Source organism: Neurospora crassa, linkage group III, assembly GCF_000182925.2.
Source record: "Neurospora crassa OR74A linkage group III, whole genome shotgun sequence".
In the NCBI taxonomy this organism is placed as follows: domain Eukaryota; kingdom Fungi; phylum Ascomycota; class Sordariomycetes; order Sordariales; family Sordariaceae; genus Neurospora; species Neurospora crassa.
Genome location: NC_026503.1, coordinates 2,050,711 through 2,064,488, shown reverse-complemented (window position 1 = coordinate 2,064,488; position 13,778 = coordinate 2,050,711). Strand labels below are relative to the sequence as shown.

Sequence of the window (13,778 nt, the reverse complement as noted above, 5' to 3'; positions counted from 1 at the left end):
GGACATGGCTGAAAGGAACAAGTACACGAAGAGACGTGAAGGGGCTTTACCTACATATACAACTTGTACCTATGTATGTGATGTTTGCCTCTCTCAAGGCTCCCGAGTGAACGAGTTCCGCAGAATTGTGTCAACCATGTATTCGTATTTCGACACTAAATAGGTACATGAGCAAATATGCCTTGACCTTCCGAATATATATAAAAATCCCACGAACAATGCTCATATGACCATGGGTGCAACTGAGCACCGGCACATATATTTGATAACTATAGAAGTACCGCATAATAACCTCAGTCTCTCTATACATCTCACATCCTCTAACCTATTTAGACCTAAATCAACTACACCTTTTCATCTATCTCACCACTACCACCCAAAGACTTTAATCATTGCGCCTTCCCCAAAGCCGCCTTCACCTTCCTCTTGGCCTCTTCCTTGGCGAGCTTCTCGCGTCTCGCAATGCCCGCCTCGACACCGATGCCACCGAACACGAGACCGACGCCGAGCCATTGCATTTCAGACAAGCGATGGCCGAAAGCCACGACGGAGAGAATCATGGTGAACATCTTGCGGGTGACGGTGACGGTGACGAGGAGTACGGAGGAGAAGGTTGAGAGGGTGTGGACTGTGAGATGAGGGGTGATTAGTTACGCTGCTGAGAAGTCAAGGGAGAAAAAAAAAAAAAAAAGGGGGGGGGGGGGGGGGGGGGGAGGTAGGGGACGAGGAAAAGCAATCAAACAAAAGAAAGAGAGAAAAAAAAAAAAAAAAAAAGAAAAAGAAAAACTCACAAATAAAGACCTGGCCAATACACCCACAAAGAGCAAATCCCAGTACATCCCTCCACGCCTCCGGATGTCTCGCCAAAAACGCCAATGCGCCCGCCAGCTCTCCCTCCTGGCCCGTAGCCTGCGCCATGCCAAACCACTCGCCCAGTCCCGTCTTCACCAGCCACGGGGACAAGACCAGATACGCGCCCGTGATGATGGACGACAACAGGTTATTCGCCATCATCATCTGCGGGCCCGTATACGGCTGGAACGTCTGGAAAATGTAATCCTGCGTGCTGTTGGTCAAGCCATCAAACAACAGGTTGATGCCCAGCAACAGCAATCCCCAGCTCGTCTGTCCCGAATGACTCGAAGCTTTGTGCTTCTTGGAACCCGAATGCAGTGTGAAAACAGCCACGCCCGCCGTCACCGCCGCCACGACCAAGTACTTGTACAACGGATACCGCTTCCTGAAAAGCGTGATATGCAAAAACATGACGGGCAACAGCTTGCACGACTTGGCCAGGATATAGGTGATGTAATCAATGTGTCCCAGGGCGGCGTACCCGAACGGAGCGGCGAGCGCGTTGGTGAATGCGACCAAGAGAAGGGGCGGTAAGATTGCGCGCGAGGGGATCATGGCGGGGACTGGTTGGCCTTTGGGGGTGGAAAGGACGGTGAAGAGCTTGCCGCCGAGGGCGGCGAAGAGAGATTGAATCGTTAGCAGGAAGACGGGGAACTTGAAGCGCTCGCCTTTGGAGATCGGAGAGGCGCCGTAGTTGGTTGTGGTGAGCTTTTCTTGGAGGTAAGCCCAGGTTAGGCTGTTGGTTTTGTGTTAGTTGCTGATTTCGTGATACAATGCTTCTTGTCCCCCCCTCGGACCGAGAACAGGACCAGAACGACGACTTACAAGGAGATGTAAATGCCGGCAACGTCAATGAGGAGCGTGGCGACGCCGGCTTCCTTCTTCATTGGTACCGCAAGGGATGATGATGATGACGGCTTGACACTTCCACTTGCGCCGGAGACTGCTGCTGCTTCCTCCTTCTCAGTTGGCGATTTTCGGTCGGCTTTGCTGATATATTCGGAGGATAGCTCCCGCCGTACGGGGGTTGGCTGCTTTGCGCGAGCCATGATGGTGCTGTGTGATTTTTGTGGCCGATGCCGTGCGTGGTATTGTGATTCGCGGTTGGGTGATGATACACTCGAACGGTCCTCAACAAGAGGAAGGGAGGGAGGGAGGGAGGGAGGGAGGGGGAAAAGGGGAGATAAATGACAGAATCAAAGGTCTGTCGGGGTCGGCTCGAGTATAGACAAGATGTCTTGAACGGATTGGCTGCTCAATCAATTGGACAATGTTGGTCGAGGAAATCTCATGTACAGTAATCATGGAAGACGCTGTCCGTAGAGGTTCTTGTATGTACATCCGTCATCCGGACAGGGTGGCTTTTCCATCAAGCTCCATGCCCCATTTCGTGCGCCCAGCCCTGTCATCCTGTCAAGATTGGCCGGCACATGCGCCGTAATCACCACTGCGCTTTACGCTATCTAACCTTATTTGGTGGGAACCAGGGGTCGGCCTACGCTAGCGCCGCCAGTTTCACTTGCCCTTTTTGCGGGGTCTAGCGTAAGATTCCAGGGGCAGCTCCCCCTGGATTAGAATGTGCCGAAACCGGGGGACATGACAAACCTAGGCATAGTCACATACGTGAAGTGTAGAGGGAAGTGCGAAAAACACAATTGGACCAAAAGAGCGACATTTATTGCCCTTCGTTTTTGTGCTATCTATGCCTAACTGACTACCAAGCAGGTGTGAACCTCCACTTAACGGGTGGTTGACGTTCTGGCTAGATCCCAGCACTTTGATATAGTTCCTGATCATGGACACCTCAGGACTGTCGTATGTATCAGCGCAGTAAAAAAAGATTTGGTGTAAGAGATGGGAGAGGCCTCGGCGGTAGTGCTGAATGCTGGAAAAGCACGCCAACAGGCTCGGGTGGTGAGATGCGGGAAAGATGTTGAACGGTGTAAGGAATCGCATGGGTGTCTGCTGCGAACACGCTGGACTATCCCATGTCGATGCTGGAATCGGCTCGTGGGATACAAACAACGACACCAAGTCAAAGACAAGGCTTGTAGTCTGAGTGCCCTCACACCAAAATTTCCACCACCCAGGCCAGCTTGCGCGGCCTATCTAGGCAAGAATGTGTGAAAACTGGCGAGATAAGGGACGTGTTGCCGAATACAGTGCGGGATAGGGAATGACCCAGTTCGTAAAGGAGAACCGAAAGTGGTCCGTCGACTATGCTTTTGATCAAGAGATTGTCGTCCTGTTGTGCTTCCTGCCACAATTCCGAGCCTTGCGGGCTGTCATTTTCGGGACGACTCATAACAAGGGGCTGCCGAACGTTTTCCTTTAATGTAAAACAACCTGGGTAATGTGGTCAAATAACTGAAATACTGCCGCCATCAACTCTTTCAGCAAATAAAAGAGTTTTTGTTGGCTACAGCCTCGCGCCATATGATTCCTCCGCACTCTACTCGGAAGGCTCCAGAGCTTGCTGAGAGCGGCGCGTCTTCTCCGCCTCCAGGTTCTCGTAGAGGAGGTACAGAGCTGTCTCGTTGGCCTTGGCGGAGCCCATAATGGTGAACATGCGCTCGCCAGATTCGTCATGAGGGCCCTATTGGTCATGTTAATGGCCGTTTCAATGTGAACATAGGAGAAACTCATCACTCACCTTGGCAATCGAGATGCGCGCACCAGAGGCCTTGCGAATTTCGCTAATCTTGCTGCCTTGACGTCCAATGATGCAGCCAACCATATCAGCGGGGATGCTGATGTTCTGGGTCTGGATTTCCTCTCCGTTCTCATCATGGGTAGGAGGGCCACGAGAGGCGGCGTCGGAATCAGAACGACGGTTGTAAGGGCGTCCACCACTGTTGCTGCTGAAATCGGCACCATTGCCAGTCCGTGTGACACGAGAGCTACCGTACGACCTTTCCTGGGGATAGTTGCGATCGCCGCCGAGAGGTTGGCCACCGCCGCGGACAACAGGGTTGTACAAAACGGTGCCGGTGCCCCGCTGCCAGTCATCGACCAGGCACTTGCAAATCTCCCAGACAGCGCGCTGAATGCCCTCGGGAGTACCCTGCACCTCAACTACGCGTTCAGTTGATTGCGGTAGCATCTCCTTCTGCGCAACCATGCGAACGCCCGAGACATCCTGGATGTGCTTGATCTTGAGCCCTTGGCGGCCGATGACTGTGCCCATCTGGTTGTGGGAGATGAGCAACTTGATGGCTACACATGAGATTAGCGGTGCTCAAAGCATTTCAATGGGTTTAATCGTACGATGAGTGCCGTTGGCAGAGATGACGCCACCCATGCCAACAGACGGGGCGCCTTCGAGAAGGGAGCGAGCGACAACAGCGTACGCCTTGGAGACAGCATCGCAGCCTCCGGTAATGGTCAGGACGCGGTCATGAACACCCTGGACAACCTTGCTAACACCAGCCTTGACGCCAGTTTCATCACGGAGGTTGGCAACATTCTGGCCGCCCTTGCCGATGATCACACCAGCTTCCTTGGAAGACACGATAGCTCTCAGAGTAAGGGTGGTCTGGGCGTATTCTTCGTCGGTTCTGGGGGCAGGCTCGCCATCGGGACCGAGGCGAGGCTCATTGTCATCGAGCTTGAGGTGATCGAGGTTCTCCTCGATGCTGCCACCGTTGGCCGGAATGGGGTCTTGGCTGGCAGACATGATGTATGTCCGAGAAGGTGGGAACTGAAAGGGCTGGGACGAGGTTTGAGGAGTAAAAGTCTAATCTAGATGGAGGAGGAGAAGAAGATTAGTAGACGAACTACCTAGCTTGTAGACAGGTAGTTGTTCACGTTGAGAGAGGGAACTGGATTGGGGTGGTTTGACTTGATGACCGAAGGTGGTGTTGGGGGGAAGTCTGGCCAAAGTCAGTGGGGAATGTAACAAAGAAAAGCTCGGGCAAGCTCTTGTTGCTGCACCCCAATATCGGCAGGAGCCTTAGGTAAGCCACAGGGTAAACGACAGATGGAAGGGAACCAACGGGACAAACTTGAGGACCAACAGAACAGATGCACTCTCTTTGCTGGAAACTCGAAATCACAGATACTGTACTTGGAAGTGATGGAAGGCCGCGAACGCAGCAAAACAGAAGGACAAATGGTGGGCCGTTGCAGAGCTGTCCCTGCAGACGGTGGAGTGGGCGGCTCCCTAGTAGCGGGGCAGGCAGGTCCGGGGGCCCGGATGCACGTACCTTTTCTTTTGGGAGGGTTTGAGCGGCAGGCAAGCACTCAGCTACGGGACTGATGGTCTATACTAGAGTTCTAGCTGAACAGTACAGACAGAGCGTGTTAGTCGAGGCTACCTCGAGTCACTATCCAGAGACTGGGGCTCAGAGCGTGTGGTGGATGCAGTCCGTAGTCGGAATGATGCCGGTTTCCTCCCCCACCCATGCCAAGGAGGTCAAGGGCAACCGAGGAGGTGATGCTTAGGTTCCGTTGTTGCGTTGAAGCGTTGGGCGAAGGAGAAGACTCACAGTAGGTAGATCAAAGTGCCGGGGAGGGGAGGAGGAGATAAGAAGAATGCCCGGCAACGGGGAGGTGAGGAGGGACGGGATGGAGTAGAGGTGTAGAGAGAGGTAAAGAGGAAGGGATTCGGAGCGGATGCGAGAGGGGCGTGAAAGGTTGAGGTGGGAAGGTGTAGAAGAGAAAGAGGTAGAGAGAGAAACAGAGAAGGTAGAGTGGGAGGTGGAAAAAGTGGACGGGAGGGATGATGAAAGACGGTTAAATTTCACACTAACAAATTTGGAGAACGACCAACGCCGGGAACTTGGATGGAAAGACGACGGGAATCGAGCAAAAACAGGAAGAGGGGTCGACAAAGACGGGTATGTAGGAGAGTACAGTGGTGGCAGCCCCATGGTGCAGGGAAGCTCAGGAGCTCTCCCCTACCTCCCGTCCAGACACGCCTACGCAAGGCACCTCTACGGTTGGAAACAGCCTGGGGTCGGTACCACTACACTACCATCCATTGCATCCCTACCACAACAAGATCGAAGTACCGCGATGGAACATACATACAATGGCCAAGCATGTCAACGAACTTTGCCCAGTTCTGATGCCCGGGGATGTTATTTCTGAAGCTTCTGCATCTGTGTATTATTCGGTCACTTATATCTCCCATCAGTGGAAGCAAACTTGAAGCAGAAGACACCACAATGCCATGCCATGACGACAAGAGCGTCCACAGCTGAAGTGGAAGGGAAGTGATTGACACTTGACAGTGACTTCATTCCCCGCGTTGTGCTACATACGACTGTCCCGCTTTCAGAGGCTGCTTCTGGGCAAATCTGATGGCGTTCCCCACGGCAAGGGCAGGCGGGCAAACCTAGTCTCTGGAAGGTGCCTTGTACCTGTGGCCAGCTGCCGGTAGGTTCCTAGGTGTCCTGTTTGCGTCGTTCTCGCCATCAAATGTATGGTACCACACAATCACAACCTCCGCTGGCCAGAATGATGATACCGTCGGAAGAAGAGTCCTAGGTCAACCCATAACAGACAATTAGTAGTAGTATAACATGCTGCCCTTTTTTTTTGGCATCCGAGCAACGTCAACTCATCCATTCTTCATCTTACGCTGATGTTTTGCTAATACCGGAGTATCCACTTGCGCAAATGACGAGTGTTTGATAACGAGATAGTGAAGAACGCCGCTGTCCTCAATGTATTCACTTCACTGACACACTGACGAACGGCTCTGAACCAGGGCAGGTACATGTTGCATAACTGTCCGGCCCTCTTCCAAGATCCGCACTTCGAACTTTCTCAACCCAGGTTCCTCTCTCCAGGTTTGTTCACATCCACATCCACTTCCAACTCCTGAAACTTCACCATTCTACCTAGGTAGCCTCATGTCCGTCTTCTCTGGATCCCGATCTCCCTACCTTGTGGTTTTCGAACGAAATCTGGGTTTGGCCAGAGTCAAGTTACACAAAATATGTCCGCCTGCCACCCGAAAAGTCCACCTTAGACTCAACCGCTCCCGTCGTACTTCCAGTTGAGGTTGTACTGTCCTCCAGTTCGCTGTAGTGGTGGTGGGTGTTGTTGGTGTTGTTGTTCTTTTTCCTTCTAATTTCTTCATGTTTCTACTCGCGTGTTGTTCATATCAGAGGATTACTTGTCTCGAAGCCTCCTCGATCATCAACAATGAGTTCCATAGTCACAATGGGCCCGCCTGTCAACAAAACGACAGGACATTATCTCAATTTCTCTCCGCAATCAGGAAGAATGGACATATGCTGTGCGACTCGATTCTGCAGCCGTAGGTAGCCGACGAGCGGGCAAGGGAAGTAGGACGAGGATTGTGATCCTGAGTGGCTGCCACGACAGATGAACAGATGTGTGGTATTTGAACGTGTGTGGTTCGAAAGCGGCCTTGGAGGGTTAAGATGCTTTGCTCGGCATGTAGTAATGAAGTAATTGAGTCACCGGCAAGTGTCTTGGTACAGGAACGAACTTCCGACAGACAATGGTGGATAATTTCACATGAGACGTCTGGATACTAGGAATAGACTATTCTTCTTCTTAAGCAGATCATCATATGCGTACAGCAAAACGACTGCTATTCTATGAATATAGGAAAGCAACTGACAGATACGCTAGAAGGACGGCAAGTCCTTGAAGTGACCGTTATAATAATGATCAAGCAAAGGATGAAGACGAAAAGAAGAGGTTGAATAACGAACAAATCCCGAGAAAACACGAATATTGTTCGACCCGCGTAACCTTTCCCGAAAAGGCCTTGGCGCCAGCTTCTTCTTGGTTTCCTGTCTCTTTTTCTCTCTCCCCCGACACTTTCTTTAGACCCTCTTGCTATGTAGTTCGGTCCTACGAAACCGAATCCATATCTCCTGTACCCTTAAAGAAACGCCTCGACCATGCCCGAACTCATATGCATCCCATGCCCACAAAATGCCACAAAAACACGCTTCTTATATACGAACCCACATCGATAGGCCTCTAAAAAGGCCCCAACGCAAACCACGAGAAACATCACTTACTCCTTGTACAACCGCCCAAAATCACGAGAATCACATAACAACACAAACAGCAGTCCTAGCCCTCCTCCTCCCTCCTGCCACTCCCATCCCTTCGTCACCACCTCCAGCCCCCCAAACATCCTCACCATCCTCACCTAGATGGCCCAAACCCTCCTCATTAGCATGCACCATCGCGGCCTCCCTCGCTCTCCTCCTGCGTCTCCTCCTTCCAGCACCGTCCCCGCCCGCCCGCTCTTCTTCCTCGGCTTGCATATACTGCGCCCACTTGGCCTCAAGCCGGCGAGCCGAGGGAAAGGACCCGCGAAGCACGCGCTTGGTATGCTCGTCTACGGTTTGTTGCCAGCCGTAGTAGCATTTTAGGGCAATTGTTTCCGTGGGCGGGCAGGAATAGGTGGTGGTACCGACGGTTGTGCTTGTGGTGGGAGAGGGGTTGATGGGGGTGGTGGTGGCGGTGCCGGATTTGTTGTCGGTATCGAACATGGAGGTTGTGAGGTCGGATGATGATGGTTCCTCAGTAAGGGTGATGGAGGGAGTATCAGTGGTAGGAACCGAAATTTTCATGGGCTCGGTGTTTCGGCTGAGGACTTCGCGGATTCCGGTCCAGGTGACGTTGCCGCAGTCGTAGACGGTCAAGTGTAGAGTGACATTTGGCAAGCCTGAGACCTGCTGAGGGCTGACAGAGATGGCCCGACGCCTGGCGTCCATCGCGCGCTGACGGACCATAGAAGCTGCTTCGGCCAGGACCAAATCGCTGATGCGCGTGTTATCCATAATGACGCTGCGGAGAGATGTGCAGGCGCGGAAGACGGGCAGCATGCCCGTGTCGCCTAGGTTGCCGCAATAGCCAATGCTGAGGTGTTCGAGCTTGCTCGCGCAGGGAGCTTTGGCGAGGTGTTCGGACAAGAGAGAGTTGGTCAACTCCCCGAGATCTTCGAGTTCAAGGTGCGTAAGACGGGGAGCAGACGCCAGGATCGGTTCCAATGCCGAGTCGGTCAGGGTCGTGATACCGGAGAGGATTAGACCTTCGAGGTCTGGAACCAGGTGGCCTAGGGCTTGAATGCCTTGGCTGGTGAGACGATTGCATCGGGAAAGATCGAGGTGACGAAGTTTTCGAGGTGGCACCATAGGCGTGTTTGTGAGAACGTCGATTTCGGGATCCACCCCGTGCATCATGACTTGTAGTGCGGCGTCACTCAGATCTTCGCACCCTGCTAGAACGAGGCGTTCGAGGTTGTTGGTGGTAAAGATGGATTTTGCGACTTCCAGGTCCTTAAATCCCTTGACCTCACCGACTCGTAGGTCTTTGAGCTTCGGGCATCCTTCCAACACGGTTTGGATGGCCTTGGCATCCATGTGTTTGCACCATGAGACGTTCAGCATCTCCAACTGCGGGCAGGACTCGGCAATAAGTCTCAAGGTTGTGTTGCAGACGGCTGGCAAGCCTGTAAGATTGAGGTTGACAAGTCTGTTGTTCCTCTTGATCAAATCGTGCAGTGTCTGCCGCTGTAGGTTTCGGCAACCTTCTAGGGTAGCATTGACCAGATTGCGAGAAGCTTTCACCACCATCTCTGCGCGTCTGTGGTGCTCCAACTGCACACATCCTCGAAGGTTGAGATCCTTAATGAATGAGCCCGCTGAAACAATGATTTGGGCTAGTGCCTCGGCTGGTATCTGTTGATAGAACTCCGAAGCGTCACATCTGGTCCAAAGTTGCCCGTCATAGCACATATTGTACAAGTCCTTGCTGACACGCGATGTGCGAACCAGCTCCTTGGGGGTGAGAAACGAGAGAACATGGATTCTGATTTCATGCGGCATGTTGGCCCAAAGGTTGAATGTGGTCAACTTTTTCTTGTGATGAGGTAAGGCGATCGAAGTCGTCGCATGAATGGGATGGCCAACTTTGCGGACCGCCAGCATGGGATCCGAAACATTGCAAGCGGGCGACTCGAAGCCCGGGGTGGTCGGAGCCGTAGAAGGAACGCTGGAAGAAGCCGTGGACGCTCCGTGAGAGAAGTATGAAGAGCTGATGCTGGTCTGACCAAAGGGAGATGGCGCATTGGGCGTAGCCAGACTAACGCATGACAGATTGCTATGGCCGTGGTAGGGACTGCTCGATGACCTTTGGCGTTGAAAAGGAGCCAAGGCCGGTGATGATGAGATACGCTGGAGACCTCGGAGCAGTTTCTCGCGTCCTTTGCTCCTTGCCCTCATCACTTCTCCATTTTCAGGCATGCCATTGCTGGCCGATATGGGCGTTGACGGCCTGCTTGGTTGTGAATCCATGGTAGCAACGAGTGTGGTTGGTTGCCGCAAGTTCTCCGTGTAAGTGATCGAAACCGGCTCGATGTACTCGGGGAAATACTCAAAATAGGGCACCGATACGAATCGGTGTTTATCTGCCCTTTGACTGACTAGGTGCCAACAGACCGAGAAATGTTTCCAGCAGTGGAGACGAGCAAGGCGAGTGGTGGCGCTATCAAGTAGACACCCAAACTTTTAAAGAATGTGCTCGTCTCCCCACGATGGTGATGGTGTGTGGGGTTCTGGACAGCCTGGCGGACAGAGCGAGTAAGGGACACTGACAAATGAGAACCAATCGATGGCCTGAACAGACAACAAAAGCAAGGTGACCAGGGGATCGGGACAAACGGGGTCTAACAAAGAACGGAAAGAAACCCAGCGACGAGCGCACGAAGGCACACCTTGGAGACCACGGAGAGCACGGCTCTGCCTATAAACCCATCAAATGTGCGAGGAAGAGGCGGAGGGTCGGCACATCGGTGACGGGAAGTGTTCTCGAGGTGTTCCAGTGCAGGGCCCCAGAAAATTTCGCTGGCTTCGTTCTGCTTCCAAACCCGCACAGCTCGGCCGTCCGCTCGAAGATCAACAGTGCGGGGAGGGGCGAGAGGGGGCCTTTCAGGGGTATTGTCTGTTGGAGATGAGAGGGAAGGTCGGGATATCGGGACCTGTGAATGTCGAGCCCAGCCTTTGGGGATTCCGCACTTGAGGTGTTTCCCTCTTGTATACGCCTACCGAAACTGGTTGTACGTAGTTGTCAGTAGTTCCGCCGTGAGCCGTAGTGATATTCGAACAGCAGCCAGTCAACGGTTGGTTCGTTGTTGTTGTACCGGCCTCGTATAGATCGTTTCCACTCCGCTTACACGTGTAAGCTGGAACTGTTTCTTGGGTATGGGTAGGAAGATGAAAGAAAAGAGAATTTCATGAGGCATGAAAACCAGACGATCTTGGGGGTGTGAAGGACAAGATAAGAGATGTAAGCGGACATTGATAAAGCGAGCTGCTTGGATCCAGCAGATGACACCGGGTTACGATATCCCACGCTAGCGAAGGTGAGAAGGAAAATATGAAGACGTGGTTTCCTATGATACGGATGGACAGCCGTGAAAGGCAGGAGGGTCTTGCGGTTATTTTTCCGGGTGACACGACATAGCTAGGATGAGGTCCCTTATCGCATATTGGGCAGCCAGCTGAGCGGACTGGGGATGTGTGAAAGGCAGCACTGGCTGGCCGAGGTGGGGGGCCTTGAGGTGAGTGGCCGATTGGAGATGGGAAGCCCCAGGTGGTGTGCATGATGGAGGAGAGAAACAGCTAGCAGCCGGGCTCAAGAGAATCACCGAGACCGGCAGCATGCCGTCGACATGTCACGCCCGTGCTTGGTAGTGTACTATGTACATATTCTGCCTTTTGACTCTAGGCTTGTCAAGGGAAGAAACGGGGGGACGGACAGCACAAACACCAGGCATGGAGCCATTGATCTGACAGACGGGGATGGCGGGCGGCGAGGGCGGGCTGAGGTGTGTTCCATTATCGAGCGAGGGCGGGCAGGCGGGCAATGGCTGAATGTTTGGCTGAAGATGGTGTGGGATCCAGGCCGAATACTTACCAGGTCCAGTCCTGTTCCATATCGGACATGCCAGACGGGAATCCCCATTGTCTGGATTAGATGGCTTTCTCCTGGACGGACCGCATTTGATCATGCCGGCGTGCCACCTGGTCGCTTGCTAGTTTTTAGGGGTCCAAGGGGTCTTGCAACGCCTCGAGGGCACGCACAAAGCGAGCGCTGCTGACCGTCCCACCCCCTCCATGGCTGGCGGCTAATCACTTCCACTTTCCGTCCCTCGCTTTGGAACATTTGACCGAGCCTTCTGACGACCCAACCCAATCATTCTTTGCACATTTGGAACCTCTTTGAGGTTGGGTGTCTTTGTGTTGCCTTGTTCCTGTGTAATCCCGTTAGGTTCCCTTTGCGTTGTGCTTGTCCTGTCAAGCCACTCGTGCTTGTTGAACCCGGAGTAGGTTCATAAGCCAAACCGAAGCTTTCTGTGTAGCGTACACACTTCTGCCGGCATGTGAGTTGTTAGCGTGGTACCGCCACCATACAATATTCAGGGGATTGAAGGTGGGCAAAGTAGCCATCTTTTGTACGGAAAATAGAGTTATCGCCACTTTGCAGTTCCGCGCGTTAACGATTCAAAAGGTAAGTGCTGTTCGATGAGATGAAAACTCCTCCGTCCTGACGCTGACATCCGACGAAAAATGTAATGTCTGGCAGAAATGGAAAGAGAAACCGACGATTTCAGTTGATCAGCAATGCCCCGCTCCGCCGTGCAGTCCCCACTGTATGCGCTCAGCGTACCCCACTGAGGCGAAAAGCCAGGAGCGTCCAGAATCCGGGGACCCTTGATGGTGGCAGTGATAGTGGGGCATTGCCTGCGTTCTTCGACGTTTCTTTTTCCGGTCGTCGAAGCTTTGGAGCTCGAAACCAACTCCATCGTCAGCATCGCAATCACTTTAGCTACTTAGTTGAAGCTTGAATTATCGAAGCCAGAGACTAATGCCGATCCTCCAACGGTCAGGTCTACTTATTCCGGCACCGTCGAAGAGAAAGGGACGTGCGATGTAGTGCTCCTTGACGCGCCGTCGACCCACCATACATTTTTTTTTTTGGCATACGCATCGTCAACTGCCTGCTTGCCTGCACTACCCACTCCTCGGAATAGGTATATTCACACGCTTTTAGCATATATGTATACACAGTAACCTCGATACGTGGTTCATACATTGCAGAGCATCAGCTTCTTACATCGGGGCGTTCAGTGAAGTGCATGCTATGCCGACTGTTTATAATCCACAAAGTTTACACAGTAACGCCGAACATGGGGCAAAGGTTTCTCAAGACGCAGACTCCCGTTGCCGTGACGTTCTTGAACACCGTGAACCGGCATGCAAACAGCCATAGGGCTGGGCTGTTGGATGCCCGACGACGGGTCAGGTGGACTGCCTTTTCGAGTTGTCACACGACACTCGGCGCTGCTGATTGTGGTGTAAATAGATAAACGACGACAGTAACCATAATTGAGCACGGGGCGTGAACAACATCAACCAAGACCATTCCCTTTTCAGCTGACCCTCCTTTTTACGCAAAGCAGATCACGTTTCAGGATTGAGGGTTTCTGCTTGCCAACCGGAACTGGCGAGCCTGGGGTAGTTTAAGGTGACGACAACTGATTGAAATGTCGGCGATCGCAATATGTGGCCTTCAGGTCCCATCTCGGATTTTTTGTTTCGAGGCCGTTCGAGAGATACCGGCCCGTCATTCCACAATCCCGCCAAGCCGCCGACTTACACGGGCTGTCGGACTAGCGCAGCAACGTGGGAATGGATTTGGAAAAACGTTGGAGGAGCAAAGTGCGGATGATACCAAGGGCAAATGCGGGGGGTCATTCGGATTTCGGTTCCTGAAGAACCGTCCGGACGGGTGCCCGTTCGGTCCCAAGTTGCAGTCGTCCCATCCGTCTCCCGAACCGGGATTCCGCGGGCGCTATTGTGCCGATAGTAGAGACCCGCCGGTCGGAGTTGACCCGAAACACGGTATCAAAAAATACTCGCCCA

At 52.9% G+C, this 13,778-nt stretch overlaps 3 protein-coding genes across 5 annotated transcripts; all 3 read right to left on the bottom strand.

The window, feature by feature from the left end:
* Positions 1-222: 222 nt before the first annotated feature.
* NCU10721 (solute carrier family 35 member B1 protein) lies at positions 223-2,124 on the bottom strand. The gene is made up of 3 exons (XM_001728157.2): positions 1,681-2,124; positions 792-1,591; positions 223-628 (listed from the first exon to the last, which is right to left on the bottom strand). The coding sequence occupies exons 1-3, from the start codon at positions 1,902-1,904 to the stop codon at positions 390-392; spliced, it is 1,263 nt and encodes a 420-aa protein (XP_001728209.1). The 5' UTR covers positions 1,905-2,124; the 3' UTR covers positions 223-389.
* A 3-nt stretch (positions 2,125-2,127) lies between these two features.
* NCU06251 (KH domain RNA-binding protein) lies at positions 2,128-5,679 on the bottom strand. Of its 3 annotated transcripts, none has more exons than XM_011395595.1 (5): positions 5,343-5,679; positions 5,061-5,134; positions 4,123-4,727; positions 3,509-4,071; positions 2,128-3,451 (listed from the first exon to the last, which is right to left on the bottom strand). In XM_011395595.1, exons 3-5 carry the CDS (start codon positions 4,529-4,531, stop codon positions 3,308-3,310), a joined length of 1,116 nt encoding a protein of 371 aa, XP_011393897.1. In that variant the 5' UTR covers positions 4,532-4,727; positions 5,061-5,134; positions 5,343-5,679; the 3' UTR covers positions 2,128-3,307. The 3 variants fall into 3 exon arrangements, with proteins under 3 accessions (XP_011393897.1, XP_011393898.1, XP_011393896.1); XM_011395596.1 differs by having other exon boundaries at positions 4,123-4,596; XM_011395594.1 differs by having other exon boundaries at positions 4,123-4,596; positions 5,061-5,679.
* Positions 5,680-7,319: 1,640 nt separating this feature from the next.
* On the bottom strand, positions 7,320-11,347 carry NCU06250 (F-box/LRR repeat containing protein 2). Its single transcript, XM_958008.2, has one exon. It carries the CDS (start codon positions 10,146-10,148, stop codon positions 7,893-7,895), a length of 2,256 nt encoding a protein of 751 aa, XP_963101.1. The 5' UTR covers positions 10,149-11,347; the 3' UTR covers positions 7,320-7,892.
* Between the last annotated feature and the right edge of the window lie 2,431 nt (positions 11,348-13,778).